We start from the raw sequence: 19716 nt of genomic DNA, 5'->3' as shown, positions 1-19716 counted from the left end.
AACACTCGCTTAAAAAACCATGGATATGGAAGATAGACGAGAAACTGCCATGGAAAAAAATGAACCCTCCGATGCTACCACCAGGAAGAGAACAAAGCAAGCAATTTCTGTTCCATTTATTTGGGAAGAAATTCCAGGCACACCAAAGAGGGATTGGAAACCTACTGCTCCTGTTAAGAAGCCTGTCGCACCACCAGTCAAGTACATTGCTTCAGTACCCTTTCAATGGGAAGAAAAGCCCGGAAAACCGCTTCCCTGCTTCTCGCAGCAGCCATCAGGTTCACCACTTGCGCTACCACTACCAAACATTAGCAGCTTCCCTCTATCTCCCAGACATTTTCTGGGCAGTGAAAATTGTTGGACTGGCATGAATGACCAAGATGGTGATCAGATCGAAATGCTCGAGTCGTATCCAGCATCATGTGAATCTGAAGCAGATGATTCTTTCTGTTCAGCGCCTTCTCTCTTGGCCAACCGCCTTGTACCGACGGTTGCTATTTCGAATGCTGTTCCTGTTCAACAAACCTCCTTTGCAGGTCTTAGCAGTGGGCAGCTTCAGAGACCTGCTTCACCAGCCTCTGAAACAGGAAGCAGTACCAGCAGCTATGAAACTGGAAATACAAACCTAGTAGGCGCTTCTTTTCTGGAATGGCTCTTCCCCTTGTTAACCCCTCAATCTAATATCCTGGAAAAGGTTGGCAGCTCAGAAAAGGAAATTTCTCCTACCCAAACAACGAGGCAAAAAGAGGATATTGACTGTGAAAGGAACTACAGTGCTGCATTGAGAAAACCACACACACTGGGAGAGCTAATAATGATGAGTAGAAGAAGAAGTTACCAGAGGAAAGCCTTTCAATTGCAGACACAGAATCTCTCGAAGGTAACTTTCCACCATTCTACAAACATGCATTTCATATAGGTAGCCTCAGATCGTTTTCCTAGTGCAGTAACACAAATAACTTGCTCGAAACCTAACACATCTTCCCCAAATAAGGAAAGATTGATTACATAACTTCCATGCATGTCTTTCATCCGCTATAATGGTAACAACGTGAAAACTGCAACTATGATCGTTGTGTATAAGAAAATCTAGTTGCATGACCATAAATTGATGGCAGGACTTCATGAAGAAGAATGCAGTTGGATGCTGGATCCTTGGATCAAGCAACTTTGTTGGCAGATTTCACAGGAGATGGACAAGGCAGCTACAACTAAAACTGTTGTAAAAGACGAGTCCAATAGACCTCTGAACAGTTGCATTAATCAGCAACTTCAAATCCTTCTATTAGATAAGCATATTAAAACTCCAAATTTAGCTGTATGATTTTCAAGTTAAAAAGGTGCTATCACTCTGTGTCGATCACCGGTAGTGGCCACCTCAAGTCCTGAATTGTGTGTGATCATTATTGTGTGGTTATTCCAACAATCCGTTCATTTAATACCACTCTCAGAAGTTTCTTAAGCTGGAGATTTACAAGTTTCAACAATATTACGTATCCTATCTACAACAACACCGACATCCGTATCATCTAGTGTAGTAAAACAGCATCTAAACCATCCAGGTTCAATACAATGGCAAGCCGAGCCAGGGGTTACATTGATCTTGGCTATATCTAAAAGCTTCTCCCACAGTTCAAGCTCCCCTTTCTCGTTGTATGGGCTGATTAATCTGCTCATATTTACCCAACAATAAAAACCAGCGCTGCTTTTTGTGCTTTCAATTCCTAATTGTTCAAGACCAAGCACAAACAAGTCATGCAATCTGCGAATTCGCTGTTTATTAGTCTGGAGGTATTCCTGCACGAACCCAGAATCAGATAGTAAAGAAACTAAAATCCTCTGGGTTGGAGCAGAAATTGAGGAAAATCTAGCTAGCTTTTTTGAAGAAGCCAAAACATATTCGTTGAACGAATATATAACGCCAACTCTGAAGCCTGGAAGAGAAAGGTCTTTTGAAACCCCATATACTATATGAACCCGATCCTTGTCAAAATCTTCTGAGTCAAGAATCTCTGCCATGCTTACAAACTCCTCATCACCATACACTGACCCAGCATATATTTCATCTGATATAATGTGAATGTTCCTCTCTCTGGCAAAATCTAAGAGATTATATAGGATTTCCCTTGACAGCAGGTTTCCCACCGGGTTTGAAGGATTTGTAATGAGTATCCCACGAACTTTTTGACCTCGTTTTTTGGCCTGATTAAATGCCTGATCAAGAGCAGCAATGCTCGGCACAAAATTTTCTGAGCTACGACAGTGAACAGGTATGAGCTCCACACCTGTGCGGAACTTTATATCCCTATCAAAACTGCAAACTGGGAATCTAATTAGAAATCATGCCAAAGAGGAAAAAGACAACAGAGATAAACACAAGCCCTCAGAAATGCAAAGTTGATCTTTTTAACTGGAATGAAAATGTTTGAAAAAAATAACTGAAACATCAAAATGACTATCTTACAATCTGATCCATTACTGGATATATGTGCTTAACTATGCTTGAAGACCGAATTTACAGTTAATGACTCGGTGCTGACTTGTCTCACTACTAGCTGGTAAACAGCCTTCTCAAAGTGGATAGATCCTATCCCTTGGCAAGGATAGTGAGTGTTTTATTCAGGATTCGAAGTCAGAATTCCCCAATTCGCCTGCCCTTTTGTCAGACGCCAACTAATAGCATGATGAACATTGACACTTAATTCTAAAACCGTAAGAAGAAAAAAAAAAAAAAATTGTAGCCGCATTACCCAGGGTAGTAGGGTGTTGGAACAAGAAATGCATTCCCTTGGTCAGCCAGACAAAAGGAGAGTATCTCAACTGCAGGAGTTGCACCGCATGTTAATACCAGTTGTGATGGATTAAAAGAGACAGTTCCTCCCATGACCTGAGTCATGAAACCTGCCATTACCTATAAAACAAGATTCCAATTCAGGCATAAGCAATTTTTCATCCAGACAACATACAACTCAAGAACCCAATTCCGTCAAAGGAACTGAGCTTCAAACATAAAATTGATTGTGTTTTCATTCAACTGCTACTTCAGAAGCTTTGAATAACCAAACCGAGACGCTTTATCCTTTGGCAAATGATACTAATAAAAGCCTAAACCATTAAATTTCTTCTACAAAAGTACAACCACTGTAGTAGCATGCATTTGGAGGATTAATTACCACTTTCAACTCCATCAATCCATCAGACGGCTGGTATGGGGCAATTCCACTAATACTTAAACCACCATCAACTCCTCCCAGCAACACCGCTTCATTCATATGCTTTGACAGCCATTCCTCAATCAAATCCAATGTCAACTTCAACAGGACATACACGAGACAGTTAATACCATATCTCACAACATCCTATCACTAGAAATTTGAAATACGTACACACACATGGAAGATGGGGAATGCGAGGTAATATTCTCACCCGATTTTCAGCTAATCCCAGCTGAATAATACCGCCCGGATTCTGCACCGGGTCATATGGATCCCCTCGAACCCTGTCCAGTCCAATGTAGTAGGGCGAAGTATTGGGCTTGGCAATGGAACCGGCCCTAGCTGACACGTGTACTCGGCCGATGGACCCCCGCGTGGATAAACTTAAGCGGGAAGACGAACGAGGCAAGTCGGCCAGGTTGGCGGATGACGTGGACGGTGAGCGAGGGCTGGAAGGAGGGGGAGGGGGTGGAGAACGGCGTCGTTTGAGGTAAAACTGGAGGAAATAGTAGAGTGCACATGGGATTAAGGAGCCTAGTATTAGGCCACCCCTGCCTTGTACTACCCCTTGCAGAGGCACCACCAGTCTCATAGCTCTCCCTGCCCTATGCAGTATTGGGCTGTGATGATGATGATGATGATGCTGATGATTTTCGCATTTCTGGGTGGTCTCGTCCTCGGGTTTCTCTGGGTCCGGATTGAGCTGACGGGTCTGGGTCACGTCAGCCTCCGGGCAGGTATTGGGTCGACCGGTTTAATTGTACTTGGTGGTTGTTGAAGATGATTCTGAAGGAGTTCGGGGTTTTTTATTTTTATCCTTCCGGTAGAAATTTGTGATTGGAAATTGGTGGTGCAAGTTATACCAACTGGGAAAAGCAGGTGGCTTTAGGCTTCGAGGAATTTGAGGGTTAAGGTGTTGGGTTGCTTCGGTTGGTGAAGGGTTGAAGCAAAGATTGGATTCCGTTGGTGGAATCTTTTGCCGGGTGTCACCGGATGGTTTTTTATTCACAAACTGCCCTCTTTTGATGCCCCATCCCAGTCTACTTCTGTGCTCAAAATATATGGATATTTTGTTCTTGTTTAGATTGCAATTTTCTATGATTTTTATAGAAAAATATTTTGTAATAATTTGATATGTGTGAAGTAAAAAAAATTTTGAAAAAATGTACCCATTTTTTGTTAAAAAATATCTTTCTATCCTTTCTTTTACTTGTATTGTGCAAGTGTTCTTCCTCTCCCAATTAAAAAATTTAAAATAAAAAGGTTGCACGTCTTTAAATTTAAGAACATGATAAACTACATAGTCATTGTCTTATTCAAACTTATCATTCAGGGATGTTGACTTTAAGGACTTGAAACTTGATTAAGTGCCACTTTATTAGCAGTTTTTTGGAGGAGAGAGTGGCTAGAGTTTAAGTGAAAAGTCTCAATTTTTAGTTTCGACCCATTTCATTTACTCGAAAAAAGGAAAAAAAAAAGTAAAACTTTCTTATTAAAAAAAAGGGATCATTTTGTTAGGAAAAAAATGTGTTACTCTCTTATTAGGAATAACATGTAAAAGATTTAGTAGAAAAATATATCAAATTATCATAACTATTGTACTTAAGGCTGCAAACGAACCGAACCGCTCGCGAGCCACTCGAGTCAAGCTCGACTCGAGCTCGATCAATATCGAGCTCGAACTCGAGTTCAAGATATTAAGCTCGTCAGGCTCGCGAGTTCGAGTATATATATATATATATATATATTATTTTTATTATTTTAAGTATATATATATTTTTAATTTTTTTATTTTAAGTATATATATTTCTTATTTTTTTATTTTAATAGTAAAATTACATATATATCCTTAATATTTTATTACTTATTAAGAAAAAAATATTATTTTATTTATTTTTTAAAAAATAAAATAATTATTATTTTTTTTTTCGAGCTCGAGCTCGAACTTTAAATTGTCGGCTCGTTGAGTTCGAACTCGAGTTCGAGTTCACTAAAATTAAATCAAAACTCGGCTTGATTAGGCCAAAACTCGACTAGACTCGGTTCGTTTACAGCCCTAATTGTACTAATGAAAAAGAAGTACAGTCCTTTTTTTCTACTTTATTGTAAAAGAAAAGCTCGTCACTTTATTAGAAAAACTCTAATAGTATTGTGTAAAAAAAAAAACTAGTTCACAATAAAATGTACAATTTTATATATTTTCTGGAAAATATGCCTATTTATTAGGTAATAACATACTACTTCAACATAGGTTTGCATTTTTATGATGTGTCACATTATAAAAAATAGATAGCTATTGTATTTATAGAAAAAAAATGTATTATTGGAAAATGGAAGATGTAACACTTATTGTCCTATTGGCAAAAATTGAATCACTTGTTTGTATTTTTCAAGATGTTATTTTGCTTTCATCACAAACATATTTTTCAATTATTCATTTATCTTACATATATCATCATCTCAAAAAAAATTATTACAATGTTTTTTTCTCAAATAAATTTTCTAAATAATCTCCTATTCAAATATTTGAAGTGTTTGACTAGTTTTCTTTTAGTTCATTTTTACCAAATCTTACGAAACAAACCTGAGATAAATGCTATGACCTTGGGGGTTGACCCTAAATTTAGCTTTGCCTATCAAGTAGTTTAAGCGTAAGAACTCAAGTTTTTATTTTGGTGTCGACCATGTGCGTGTGACAAAACTAAATGTATTACCCAAAAAATATTAAGGTTTAATTTGAGAGTTGAGAGTTGGAGAGAAAATAATGGAAAATAAGAGAGTGAAAGAGAGAGAGAGAGAGAGAGAGAGAGGGGGGGGATCAAATTGTTTTTGCACTTTTAGGTGGAAAGAAAAGAAAAGAAAGTGGAAGGTAATGGAATGATAGCAAAGAACTTTGCTCCTAAAAATGGGAAGAAATGGAAAGAAAGTTCCACTTAACCTTTGTAAACTTTTTTCTTTTCGAAACATCAACTTTACTCATAAAATGTTAAGAATAAATTTTATATACACTGACAGTGTATGTAATATTACCATTAAATAATTTAGATCTATGACACATACATAAAAAAATTGGAATTCAAATTTAAATTTTACATAATTGTTATTCATTCAATATTAGCCATATATACACTATCACTATAGGAAAGATTAATACAAATGTTAAACAATAAAATTATAATACTTAATGTGTCCAAAATTATTTTTTTTCTTTCCTAAACGTCTGCATAGGAGTGTCAACGAATCGAATCGAGTTCGAATAGTAAGCTGATCGACTTTGAGTTTAATGAAGTATCTAAAGCTCGAGATCGACGAATATCAATGTCGCATGCTCGAATTCGATTCGTAGGAGAATCATGAGACTCGAGCTCGTGCTTGAAATTGCTCGAATATGCATTTGAGTTCGAATTCGAACTCGATTAAATACTGTGCTCGTTTATAAAAACCTAAACTGAACCAAACAATATGCTATTTTTAGTAGGCAGAATTTGCTCTTTCATTCAGTCTTTTTATCTGCCATTTGCATTCGAAAATTCAAGCATTCCCACAGAAATCTACAAAATCAAAAATTTCAAAATCCAAATTCATCCATATGATTGAGAATACATATTATTGATTCCAAAATGAGAAAAGATGCTCCTTGACCATTGAGCTGTATTGGGTTTTCAACAAAAAAAAAAAAAACATGGTTAAAAACAAAATGTGAAGATAATACTTACTACTAGTAAACTAGTCTATTGTGAACGGTGTACGAAGACTCTCTTTGGTGGTGGAATCAATGTGCATATATGTTGAATAGTGGAGGAAAAGAGAGATGAAGGCCTGAGGGAGGGGAGAGGAGGCAAACGAGTTATAGAACAAAAGAGTTCACTATCAACCAGCAAAGATCCTTGGTGGGAAAACTTTTCCTCTTTTCCTCCTATTTCTACTTTAGCCACTAGCCACTCGGAATCTTTGTGCTTTTTCTCTAAAGACAGAAGCGGTCATAGGAAGACAATCCAAGCTGCTGCACGCCTGCACCTGCTTCCAAGATCCAAGCTTCCGCTCGCTAGCTGCACCTGCTGCACAATCCCCTTCCAATCGAAATGAAATGGCTGGAGTTAGCAACCCAAATGGGTTTGATTTGGAATTGGAATTAGGGATTGAGGTGAGGTGAAGTTGCGGGCAAGATTGAAGCGGCGACACAATGGTCTCGATTCGTTGAAAGAAAGAAGCGGCGAACAAGATTGAAGTGAAGCCGTTTGACCTAATTAGAGTATTAGACTCTAATATGTGAAATTTTTTTTAGAATTATCTGGAAAGACAAGAATACCCCTATTACATTTTAAATTTTAATAGGTAAAACATGTAATTAAGCTTACAACTATATATATCTAAGTAATTTTATAAATATAAATTTATATATATCTAAATATACCTTAAGCTCAAAAAGCTCGCGAACTTATCGAACATAACATTTTTAGGCTCGAATTCGATTCGTTGGAATATTCGAATAGTTCGAGATCGACTCAAGCTCGATTTGACCGAACTCGAGCCGATCATTTGAACGAGCTGCTCGCGAACTATTCGTGAGCAGCTCGATTCGTTGACACCCCTCTGCATCAACTAGATGAGGATAGGGGGACAATTGAATAGAGAGAACGGAATCGAGAGTAGCTCGTGATGTTTGTAATTGCAACATGAGCACTGCAAGAAAGTTGATCACAAAAGGACCAGAGTTGAGGAGGGATACTTGGACAGCATGTCTAGCTTCTCGTCATATTTAGCAAGAAAATGCCAAGGTTAGCTGTGCTTTCCTCCCATCTTGTATATCATGTCATAATTAATTTTGCATATAGTTTAAGAAAAGTAAAATGTGATCAAAACACAATAACTATCAAAGTAATTCTTTTCAATTATTACTTCTCAGTTAAACTTAAACGTTTTGTTATTTGAGTTTGAATTTTTCTAAGAAGACACAACTATCAAGAAACAAAGAAAGTTTATAGCATGATTTATTGGGAGAAAACATTCCATTAAATACTTTTCCTTAAAAATTGTATTAAGGGTACAACAGGAACGTTAAGATTTTATTTATTTTTATTTTAAATCATGTCAAATAATTTGGAACCAATCAAAACATAAAACAGGACATATTAAATAGACAGAGGAGTAACCCTAAACAGATTATTAATAGTAAGAAGCCGTTTGAACTCTTAACCTTCCGGCGCGGCCTAGTGGTAGAAAGCCGTTTCGGTTGAATCAACTTTAAACAGCCTCGCTTGGAAGTTGGGAGCGGTTGAAATTCGATTGCTCCTAGAAAGCAGTTCCGAGGTTGGAAGTTTCAAATGCAAATTGCAAACTGGATGGTCTGCTCGTGTTAGTCCCAGGCTATTTAGTCCCCACATGTTTAAATTGAGAAGGGATCCCTATTTGATTTCACCTTGGAGTTTTCTCTTTAGTAAAAAGTAAAACTACAATTTTATTTGCAGGTAATAGCAAGATCATGATTGATCTTATGGAAAATGAAACAACCCTGTGAATATTTTGAAATTTGAGAAAACCGTCCGATCAGGAAAGAAAGAGACTGACAGGGAAAGCAACTCAACCAGGGAAATGCAATATAGCCTATGGGAACTCGACAAGAACCAACCGATTCCCATTTGGCATTTGTCCTTCGGGTATGCTTTTTAGTTTCGCTAACCTTCTTGTGAATTTGGCCGCCTAATAGCAATCTCGACAGGAATATGGGTGAAGGAAGGAGGTATCTGGGTTATCGCCTCATCGGTCTTTGCGTTGAATCTTTTGCTGAAATTTGTTGTGCTGGAAGAAGTAGAACAGAAAAGGCCAATTGATCCTGTTACAGTTTGTTATTCCTGGAATTGTTACGCATGATAATGATGACTAGAACAAAGATCATTCCTGAATGCATATTAACTCTTGAGTTTTTACTTAGAGCTACATGCCAGGGCAGAAGGCGTCTAATTAGCTGCTTTTGTTGCGTTTGCCGGCTTCGTAGTTTCTCTGGAAACGTCTAATTGCATTTGTCAAGTATGTTTTATTTTTGGGTTGATTTCAAATACCTCCATTGAGGTTTCCCTTAATCACACGTAGCATTTCCTAATTTTCGGAAATCACACTTACCGCCCCTGGCAAGACAATAATGTGACCCAATTAGAACAGGTAGAATGACAATACTACCTCCAATATTTTCATACTTCTTGAGCAGAAAAGGACAAGGAAAAGGAAAAAAAATCATTAAAACTAGATTATGTAAAAATAAAAAATGCCATAAAAAATAGCGCATACTTTCGGCACTGTTTATGTGCATATATAATCGAGAGGGGGGTTTTGAGAGATACTTAGACAACCTAGCTATAGAAAAACTCTCTCTATTTTTTTTGTACTCCAATTTTCTCTTGTTATATGGTTTAATCTGGAAGAAGTGAGGGAAAATAGGCCAAATCATTCATCTGATGAAGGAAAATATTGGGGTGTGGTTGAAGTCGTGAAAAAAAATTCATATAAAATGTATCTATAATGGTGTTCAATTATCGGAAACAGAATTTTTGAAAAATTGATTAACATATAATATTCAAATACAAATCCTATTTACTTTCTGTTTGAAACCTTGTCATAAATGTCCTCTCCCAAAGATTTAATGAAAGAAAAACAAAAGATGATTTTTGTTTTTTAATAGTTTGAGGAATGAAAGCTGAACTTTCTCCTAGAAAAACAATAATTTTTTTTTGGGAACTTGTTGTTAAGGAGTTGAAAACAAAAATTATAAAACTCAAAAGGGCATATATTCTAGCTCTAAAAGTTTTATAGGGAAAAACAAAATTACTATCGATTTTTCTCCCTAAAAACAATCTTCTTTTTTATTTTTATGTTATAACTCTATCAATTGAGTAATACTACTCTTGATGATTTCATCTTGTCAAATTATATGGACAGGTAACTGTTGTAAGCAACGGTCATCTGATGAGAAAAAAAATTATAGGATTCAATAGTTATTGCACTCATACCCCTCAACTTTTAAGTTAATAGTGCAATTGTATTTGTTTTTATTTTCATCTTCTAAATTTCAAAAATCAACTTGTAAAAGGGTAAAAGGGAGGGAATATCTATATAGTTTCTCTCCTACAATGCATTTTTTTAATTTTATTTTGGTTACATAAGAGGGTTGACAATTTAATGTTACAAAGGTTGTCATTCTAAGGGTGCTAATTGAGATTTCTGAAAACTGAGAAGTGCTAGGTGTGATTAGGTGAAACCTTAGGAGAGGTTTTTGAAATTAACACTTTTATTTATATATTTAGTACTTATATTTGGTCATGCGTCCATCAACAATCTATCCAATAATTTTATAAAAAGACAACAAAACAAGCCATGCCCGGCTATAGAAATTTAAAGTTGGGTTATTTGGCGGCAAGAAACAAAAAATTTATGAATTCTCAATAATTGCAGTGTACAGTTTTTATTAAAGATTTAATGTCCATCACAACGAGTGATAATTGTCTAATCACTATCACTAGTATCCCAAATAATATTTCACTTGCATTATAAACACATTTTTCAACCCACCTTTTTATATTCCCAACCACCTTTTATCTCACATACATCACATCACAAAAAGTGCTACAGTAATTATTTCAAATAATATTTCAAATAATACCATATCCAAACAAACCCATTATTGTATATAGCTCTCAAAATTTTGTCCTTTCGCCATTTTTCAAAGGTTTGATTGGAAGTTTGCACAGGCAATGCATGAATAACGAAACTTCAACCACTAAACACCAAGCTTATGCCCGACAAACACCAAGCTTCTTGAGTTCGCTTAAGAAAATGAGAGAAAAAAAACACCAAGCTTATGCCCGACAAACCGAAAAAAGACAAATGTTAAAGAGAAAAAGGCTCAGATCGACGCGGCAAGTAGAAACAACTACATCCATTAATTTACTTCAGATTTTTGGACTGTTGTCGGAGGAACGATTCCCGCAGGAGGAGAAATTTCCTCTTAGCAGTGTGGATGCAGTCTTGTACTAGTATTTGTTTAATGGAGTACCAAAATGGAACCAAAGCAAAGTGAATCCTTAATAGAGTATATATATTCAGCCTACTGATTTTGTAAAAAAGAAATTCAGCTGTAAATAAATGAACGAGCAATTGCGGACTTCATACATAACACGATACAATTTCATGATTTTGATTGAATTATTATCTTTTATCGTCTCTCTTTGTTTTTTTTTTCCTTTTTTATTTAATTTTTTTTAATCAACCGTCACTTTATTCTATCCTAACCTAAAATGGAGGCCCAATTAAGCCTACAAGGATCGATGGAGACTGAACCATCATCGATCTGAAATTTTTAAAGAAACCACCTACTGTGACAATTAGTGGGAGGTTAAGGGTTCCCAACCCACTGGTTTTTTTTTATCTAATTGCTATTCGAGAATAAATGAAACTTCACGAGCCTTAAAAAGAAAAAAAGAACTTGATTTTTTTTTTTTAATAATCTTTTTAAAACGGGCAGGTGAAAATCAAGAGAACGGACTTGGGGAAAAGAAAGAAAACAAAAAAATGCAAAAACAAAAAAAGAGTGAAGCGTAATATTAGTGGGGCCCACTAAACTAATTTCCAAACGAAATACAGTTAGCAAAAAGGGACCCGCAATTTCAAATTTGAGCAAATAAGTGTGCGAGCAAAAAATGGGCGCTAGATACTACTTATGTATAAAGTCAAATGGTAATGGAAGGAAGGCCGGGAGATTGAGAGATTGTCGTGTTGTGTTGGATCATGGCTGTCTAAGTCTAACTAATCAGTAATCTCGCCCGTCTTGGGTTCGACCTTTCTTCCTCCCCGCTTCTGTTTCTCCTTCTGCTGCTGCATGCCCAACGAAAATTTCGCCCCCAACCATTTAACAACGCCTTTTTTTTATCCTTCTCTCCCTCCAGAACTGGGTAGGTGTGTTTCACTCCCGAAACACCCCACCCCCTCCACGAGGCACTTTTTCATTTATCCAATCCGAGTTTTGGAGGACCAGAGCTGCTGTGTATATGATTTCCTCCTCTGCATTTCTCGCATGATCCCCCTCCCCTCTTACAAAAGATGTAAAAAGAAGAAAAAGAAAATATAAAAAGAGGCGTTTACGGGAAAAATGGACGTAGAATTGGAGGATCTCACTGAAGATTATGTGGAGCCGAAAGAAATTGATTGGGAATACGAATTCGATGCGGCTCGGTTTTTTGATTTTTGCTGTCCAGAATCGGACAGGGAAGCCCAGGAAGCGGAGCGCTGGTTTGCTGTGGCCGGAAATTATCCGGTTTCTCGTAAGACATTCCTCAATTAATCCATATACGCAATAGACAAGTCTTTGATGATTCCTTCTTACGGCTGTCATGTGCTTGACGTTAGGATATTGGCTATGATAATCCTGTCCTCTGACTTTTATCATCATTTATGGATGAGAAAAGTTTTGATGTATTTGATCATACGCGGAATGCTGAAGCGGGGAAAGTCAATTAGTATTTGTTTCGTTTATTGTCCTGTTGGATGAAAACATTTTAGTAATTGGTTCGTAGCTAGTGTCTTTAGTGAGAATTTCCATCAATGTTATTACTCGTCTAGTTTTATCCTTCTCTGCTGTTTTACTTGCTGCTGCTATTAGTTATTACTCGTCTAGTTTTCTTAGCTGGGTTTTCAGTTGGAGCCAGGGCGAATTTGCTCTCATAAACTCTAACAGAATCAGTTTTGATTCTTTTGAACAAAGTTTTGATTTGATTACAGAAAAATCAACAGTTACCTGGTCAAAGTTTGAGCATTTGTTTTATTATTATAATTATGCTTTTCATGAATTGTTGGTTCAGTTTTCCTTACTAGTTCGTTCTCTCTCTCTCTCTCTCTCTGCTACTATTTGAATCTTTTTTTCGAACTTTAGCTCTAGTGATGAAGTTATATTGGGGAGGAGACATTCAAGGGGAGGATACAATTACTTGCTCAAGCTTAGATGATTGCAAAAGCAGTAATGCAGATGTTGGTATTTGCTCTGACAGTTCTCCATCAGGTATTCAATTCTCTAAACCATCGGATTTCCCTTATGCTTTCTGTATAATTTTCTTCCATATAAAGATCGGCAAAATCTTCGGTGTCAAAACCATGATTTTTTTTTTTTGGTGATTTTTACTTCTTTTTCTCATGCTACTGGTTTGAAGTTACTTCACATGACAAACTCGTCCATCTATATTAACAAGGAAACCTGGTTCAAATGAAGCTTAAAATCGTGGGAAATGCCTTGCATCCTTTCAACAAGCCTTTCAGCCAGTATGTGGAGACTTTCAAGGACTTAGGCATTGCTTTCCACAATTCCCTAGTCCTTGTGCAGCTTTACATTCTACCACGGTACTGTCTAGGCTCCACACATGGCCATCGTAGACTGTTTAAAGATAGGGAATTTTCCAATAACAGACATGAACGGGAGTATTTCTTATGCATGCTGGTTATTACAATGTCTGGCTATCAAGCGCCTTCGATGCAAGTTTATGAGTAACTAGAGCTCTGAGATTTTTAATTCTGTATTTATCACACCTGTAGTTGGAGTTACGTAGATGCAGTTTCTCATCCTTTTTAGTCTGCCTAAATTGATAGCCTTGATTTGAGTGAACTAACGATGGGATATCTGAGTTGAGATATATAGTATTTTTTTTTTAGGCTTGGATGTCAAACTGGCGAGACATCTTAGGATGTCATGATTCGTCCCATTTCTTTGGAATTCGTAACTCTTCAACTTTTGGTTTTGCTTTTAATTTCTTCTGGAACAGAAGGTGCTATGAAAACTAAAACGACATCAGTTCCCAGCTCATCCAAACCAAGGACTTCCACTTTGATGAAGCCTACAGCTAGTCATTTGGCCAAAGTAAACAAAGCAAGAGATTTACTTTCCAGCCACTTATGTAAAAGGTTTGCTTTCATTTAAAGAGAGCTGCACTATCTTGTTTCTAAGGCATTATTTGCAGTACTGAATGAATGAAGAAATAAAATTTAGATTATAAGGCTCATGATTGTTATGGTTATTTCAGGTCCAAAATTTTCTCCGGCCACCTTTTTTTTTTTTTTACTTCCTTGTGCAGGTATATGCTTAATCATTTTCTGTACCTCCATTCTAGGTTTCAGAAATCACCCATCCACATAGACCAGAGAAGCTTGCAGAAATCTCCCGGTTTTGATAACCTAGCTACCAAACGACAAAAGCTCGAGATTGGCTACCTGTGCAAGGTGCTATACTAGATTTTGATATCTGTGCCATCATTACATTTTAAACGTCTATAAGGGCTTCAATGTATTCCTTCCCCCATCAATAATAAAAAGTTAAAAATAAAATTAAAAATTCCCGTTCGTCCTTGTTGGTACTCCAATCTTCTCCTGGTTATGAGACTTTAGTTAGGCATCTCTATATGTTTCTCATGCTGTTTGTCTTGAAGTCATAGTAAGAACCTGTGAGAACGTAGGTGAGGCCTACATTCTACAAGGATCTAGGAGCACTCCTATTCATGATTTCTTTCGAACATTGTTTTGCTGTTTTATAAGAAAGAGGTATAGGACCAAGAATCAGTTTCTTGTCAAAACTTCAAATAATAAATCTACTTCCCTCATGAGTTTACCTCTCTTGAGGAGTTAAGTGATCTTGATGAGATTTCTAAAAATAGAAACGTTGTACTTTGCATCATCCAATTGTTAAATTGCTGTGAGGAATGCTTCCAAGGTGTGCAACACAGCAGTAAAATTAACGCGTTCTGTACCATTAGTCCTGCTGGAAACGTTGGGTTGTTCTTTCTGTTCAAACAGCATTTTTCTGGAATTGAGAAAAGCTGCTCCCATCTGTTGTCATCAAATTCCCATTTTTGGATTGAGTATTTAACTTCTCCCTTTTGTATTTTAAACCAGGTATCACATTTGAAGCATCAAGCTTTGTTACTCCACAAGAAATCCCAAAAGGTTCCGTCTACAGTAGTAGAACTGTGTAACTGTTGTGTGTTGATCCGTGTTCATGAGACTAAACTAGTTTGAATGTTAACTTTTTCAGGAGGGAACTGTAACTCCTAAAATAGCACATTCTAAGATGAAGGTAACTGTTCCCAAAGAGCCTGAATTGCAAACACAGCAAAGGGCGATAAACCGAAGGTACTCTCAGTTTTCCTAGCAGAAGTTGGTTTTCGTCATTTTGTTTATTCAGCATCGAAAATAGGTTTTGATATATATAATTTTTTTTTCTGTTGTTTAATGCAGGTCAAGGACTAATTCTGAGTCAAGTGAGCATTCAGAATTGGAGATACAAACCTGTAGATCACGATCATTGAACAGAAAAGTTGGTACTTGAAATAACATAACATTTTTTCCCTTTTGAACCTGAATTTTCTGAAGATGCTTTTCGTGGGTAATATCACTAAAGATTTGTCTTACATGCTTTTCATATATTTTCAAGGCCCATACTGTAATCCAACCTAAGAAGAGCAAAGCGCAGCTACCTGTGTTTCAAGTAATACTTTCAAACACCATTAATGCGATATTCTTTTTTTTTTTTAATATTCTTTTCAAACAGCATTAATAGATAATTTTATATCATTGTTCCTATCAAATAATGGTTTTGTAGGCTTTTAATTTGAAGACTACTGAGAGAGCCTTGCAGCGTTCATCTCGTAATGTAAGCCAACATCCTCCTTTCCCAGTTTTGGTGGCTTAAATTAATTTAAGTCACTTACAGCTTTTTGACGTATGATCCAACAAGAAGAAGCATTTCCTATCACAAGCTGTGAACTATAATGCATAAGAGTGGTTTTTGGTACCCTTGACCACGATGTAGCTGTTGGTTGTCACCCTACAGATGGGTTTAAAATGCTTAGTCTCAATACAAGAAATACCTTAAGGGAAATTGTTCACATGACAGTAAGCTTGCTTCCTTTGTGATCTGTAATTTTGTCCAATACAGGAACTGAAGACACACAACTCTGATAGCATTTCACAAAGTATTCCTGCAGAGCTGAAGAGGTTTAAAAAGTTTCCAAATTGTTTTTTATCTTGATCTTGAATTGAGGAAAGCAAAGACGTCCTCTTTAGTCACTGTTGACTAACATCAGGTTGATTAATCCTTTTACTTCACAGAAGCTGCATTCCTGTTCACCCTACAGAAGTCAAGAAGACCGGCAAGAAGTACCTCTTAAATACCAACTCTGATGAACATTTATCTTGCTTTACTAGTGTGGCAATCCTGAGAGCTTGTGGACTGGTTCCTTCTTGATTAATAATTGCATTGGTGATCGTATCATGGATCACTTCAATATCATTATGCTCCTTGTTTATGATTGGAACCTGTAGTGTATTTTCTTAGGTGAGCTGTATTTTGCAGATCAGACCCTGATGATGCTTTGAAGAAGGAAAAACATGAAACACCACTCAAATTAAAAGTTTGGCCTATCAGTAATAAGGTGCCACAGACTTGACCGACCTGACCAAAATGCATGATTTTGTAAAGCTAGGAATAATGTTATAATGAAGTTATCTTTTGCAGATTTTTCCTACCAAAGACGATACTTTTGGGACTAGAAGTGGCAGTGAAGAAGCCATAACGGCAATGGTGTAAAATGAGATCTTATTTTAGCTTTTTGATCTACATGGTTTCTATTTGGCATACTTTTGGTTCCTCTTTCCATTATATGAAACTTATGAGTTAACTCTCAACAGGACCTGAAACTTCAGAAAGATCAAAGGCTTTCACACAATCCACCTACCGACTTATTTAACAAGGTAAATTATTAGTTAGATGTATAGTTATTTTGGCGTGTGAGCTTTCACAAATCAATGATTGCAAGAGAAGATTTTTGGCTTTACAATAGTAAGCAACATTTCTTTGGTATGCGTATATATGTGTCAACGTTTCTTTGACCTTATTTGCCAGCTTTCCCTGAGATCTGAACCGGGGAGTGATGCAGTATCTCAGCCTAATATTCACATGTCCAATAAGGTCAGTTTCGTGGATACTATGGCATGTCATTTCCATTCATTTTGATGATAATTATTTTGTCAAATATTCATCTTCTTCACGATACAGGGATCAAAGGAGAATGCCCCTGATTGTTTCCAACCTGAATTTAGAGTAAGCATGTTCCGAGGATAAGTAATTTTATTCCTCAATGTGTATATGTGTACATGTGTCAACCTGAACTTTGGTATGTGTAATTTAAAAATTATAAAATATTTCCTTGTTATCTACAGTGGTGTGGCGGCAAGCTAAATCAATTTGGGAGTGGCAAGGCAATTCCAGGAATGGTAAATGAGTCCAACATGAGCAGCTAGCTTTAAAGGTGTCTGATCAATTATTATTGTAACTACATATCAAGGCACCCTCAATGTATTAGACTACGTAATGCTCAGAATAAATCAATTTTGAGTGTGGAAATACTACAATTTCTGTTACAGACACAATCAATAATGTCGGTAAATGATGCATGCTTTCGTATGGTATGATCTCATGGAGCTATTTGAGTAATTAAAATTTAGGTTTCAAGTAACTTCTGATGAATTCCTGTATTCTTTGGTTGACTACCATGTAGTGCAAGTGCTTTCTGAATCGTTCCTAAGATGATGCTGGAAGCCTGCCAATCTCCTCCTATACGGGGAGGGAGAAGGAAGTTTGCGGAGGGGGGGGGCAGGGTCTGAGATAGGAAGCCACAAGACTGAAACTTCTCTGTTTTCAAGTCTCTAGAGAGGGAGCGATGAAGAGAGGAAAGAAGAATGGTGGGATTGTAAAAGTTCTAAAGATCTAATCCTTGAAGGCGTCATATGGAAATCACAAGGACAAACTCAACACTGAGTGATGTCTAGTACGGTGTTCTGTGGTTACCAACACTCGGGGGATACTCTTTTGTAGGCCAAACTCAACAATTAGATCTCTTTTGTGATTTTCTTCTAGTATAAATTCTGTTTTCCTCGCTTTCGCATCCGTGTGAACTTCGTTTTCTTTCTCAATATGATCAAAGACTTGAGAACTTTTATACGCTAGCAAGTAGTAAATAAAAAGTTGCATTTTCCAATGCGTGATAGCTTGCGCAGTTTTTGACGTGACGCATCTAATTTAAATGCTAATTCTCTCAGGAGGAGCTTGGGTATTCGCTGAAATAACAACACGGGGCTTGTAATTGTGTCGTCCGTGGTTGTGCTTGGAGACATATTGTCTATAAAATATAGCACGATTTTTCGGTTGGGTTAGCCGGAAATGATGGGACTTTGCAATTCAGACTTTGTTCCAAGGTCCCAAGAAGAGCGTAAGGTAATTAGAAGGAAGGTAAAGATTTTTGTGACATTCCTACCCACACCCCGGAGGCGAAGTTTAATATTTCGAAGCACTCTATTGGAATTGTTGCAATTCCTTATTTATGTTGCAGAGAAGCAGTGGTGTATTGCCTGTCACCCTTTGAGAATATTAAATTGTTACTTTCTCTCTACTTTTTCTTTGAGAAAATTATTCGAAACATCCTTTATATTTTATTGAATGAATTTTTTCATCTTTCAGCTTTAAAATGTTAATTTTATGCCCTTTATAAATTCAAGTTCGCAAAATTTGATCCTAACATAAATTTTCTATGACTTTTTATTCTGAAATCAACACTTGATTCACATGCAATAATTTTTATGTACAAAAAGTTCAAAAATAAAAATGGATTGGATCAAATGCCACGTTTTTAGGGAGTAAAATAAATATGATTCAGATTAAATTCTAATTTTTAGGTGTAAAAATGAATATGAATCGAATTATTTATTTAATTATAAATGAGATTTAACTTTTTGTTCCTACACATGATAGATTCATGAAAAAAAGTAGTCGAAAATATAAATTGGAATTAAATTTTACCAATTTAATTTTATAAAGGACGTAAAATTATTATTTAAAAAATGAAGAACGAAAAAATTAATTTAACAAAATATAAAAGATGTTTTGAACGCTTTTTTTTTTTTTTTCTTTTGTGGTTTGCGCTGCATTCCACAGTTCTGCCGTAAGTATTAACTAAAAAAAGAATGGAATGACGATTGATGAGTGCCTCCCATGCCACTTAGTGTCACTATTAGAATTTAAAACTGGCTTTTTTTTTTCCGGTGCGCTTATTGTGGCCGGAGGTGCAGTTGAGTGAGAGCATCGAAATCTGAGGCGGCAACACCACCCATGGAAAGAAATGGAAATCTTTAACTATGCCGGCACCTTTTTAAATTTAACCTTTTTTTTCGTGACACTAACTGCTATCCGTGCTTAAATTTTCCTCCCGGTTGAAGTAGTTTCCACTAGTCCAAAAATATTATTGACTTGCACCGTTTCGTTTTGGCCCCTTACTGGGTCTAGCACTCCATAGGTCATCTCAACCTGCAGTTTCTGTTGGCCACTCTTGTTTAGTTTTATTACAGAATGGGGACAAGAAGTTGCTGTTTTTCTTGTCCAATATGCTGCTTAATTTAATCTGGACAGAACGAAAAACAA

General features: G+C 36.6%; 3 protein-coding genes across 4 annotated transcripts; 2 read left to right on the top strand and 1 right to left on the bottom strand.

The window, feature by feature from the left end:
• Positions 1-19: 19 nt before the first annotated feature.
• On the top strand, positions 20-1324 carry LOC113771960. The gene is made up of 2 exons (XM_027316503.1): positions 20-880; positions 1181-1324. The coding sequence occupies exons 1-2, from the start codon at positions 20-22 to the stop codon at positions 1322-1324; spliced, it is 1005 nt and encodes a 334-aa protein (XP_027172304.1).
• On the bottom strand, positions 94-4231 carry LOC113770958 (probable aminotransferase ACS12). Of its 2 annotated transcripts, XR_003468444.1 has the most exons (5): positions 3427-4231; positions 3174-3311; positions 2751-2911; positions 839-2314; positions 94-685 (listed from the first exon to the last, which is right to left on the bottom strand). XR_003468444.1 is itself a non-coding variant. In XM_027315587.1 (4 exons), exons 1-4 carry the CDS (start codon positions 3805-3807, stop codon positions 1459-1461), a joined length of 1536 nt encoding a protein of 511 aa, XP_027171388.1. In that variant the 5' UTR covers positions 3808-4231; the 3' UTR covers positions 94-1458. The 2 variants fall into 2 exon arrangements, 1 of the variants encoding a protein (XP_027171388.1); XM_027315587.1 differs by having other exon boundaries at positions 94-2314.
• Positions 4232-12021: 7790 nt separating this feature from the next.
• On the top strand, positions 12022-17563 carry LOC113772471. Its single transcript, XM_027317072.1, has 17 exons — positions 12022-12526; positions 13135-13260; positions 14015-14153; positions 14360-14468; positions 15138-15188; positions 15277-15374; positions 15480-15558; positions 15676-15729; positions 15844-15894; positions 16180-16238; positions 16353-16400; positions 16597-16675; positions 16759-16824; positions 16932-16994; positions 17146-17211; positions 17299-17343; positions 17463-17563. The coding sequence occupies exons 1-17, from the start codon at positions 12355-12357 to the stop codon at positions 17541-17543; spliced, it is 1386 nt and encodes a 461-aa protein (XP_027172873.1). The 5' UTR covers positions 12022-12354; the 3' UTR covers positions 17544-17563.
• Positions 17564-19716: the final 2153 nt, after the last annotated feature.

This window comes from Coffea eugenioides, chromosome 5 (genome assembly GCF_003713205.1).
Source record: "Coffea eugenioides isolate CCC68of chromosome 5, Ceug_1.0, whole genome shotgun sequence".
Taxonomy (NCBI): Eukaryota; Viridiplantae; Streptophyta; class Magnoliopsida; order Gentianales; family Rubiaceae; genus Coffea; species Coffea eugenioides.
Note: the sequence above shows the minus strand (reverse complement) of the source record. Positions and strands in the feature narration are given on the sequence as shown.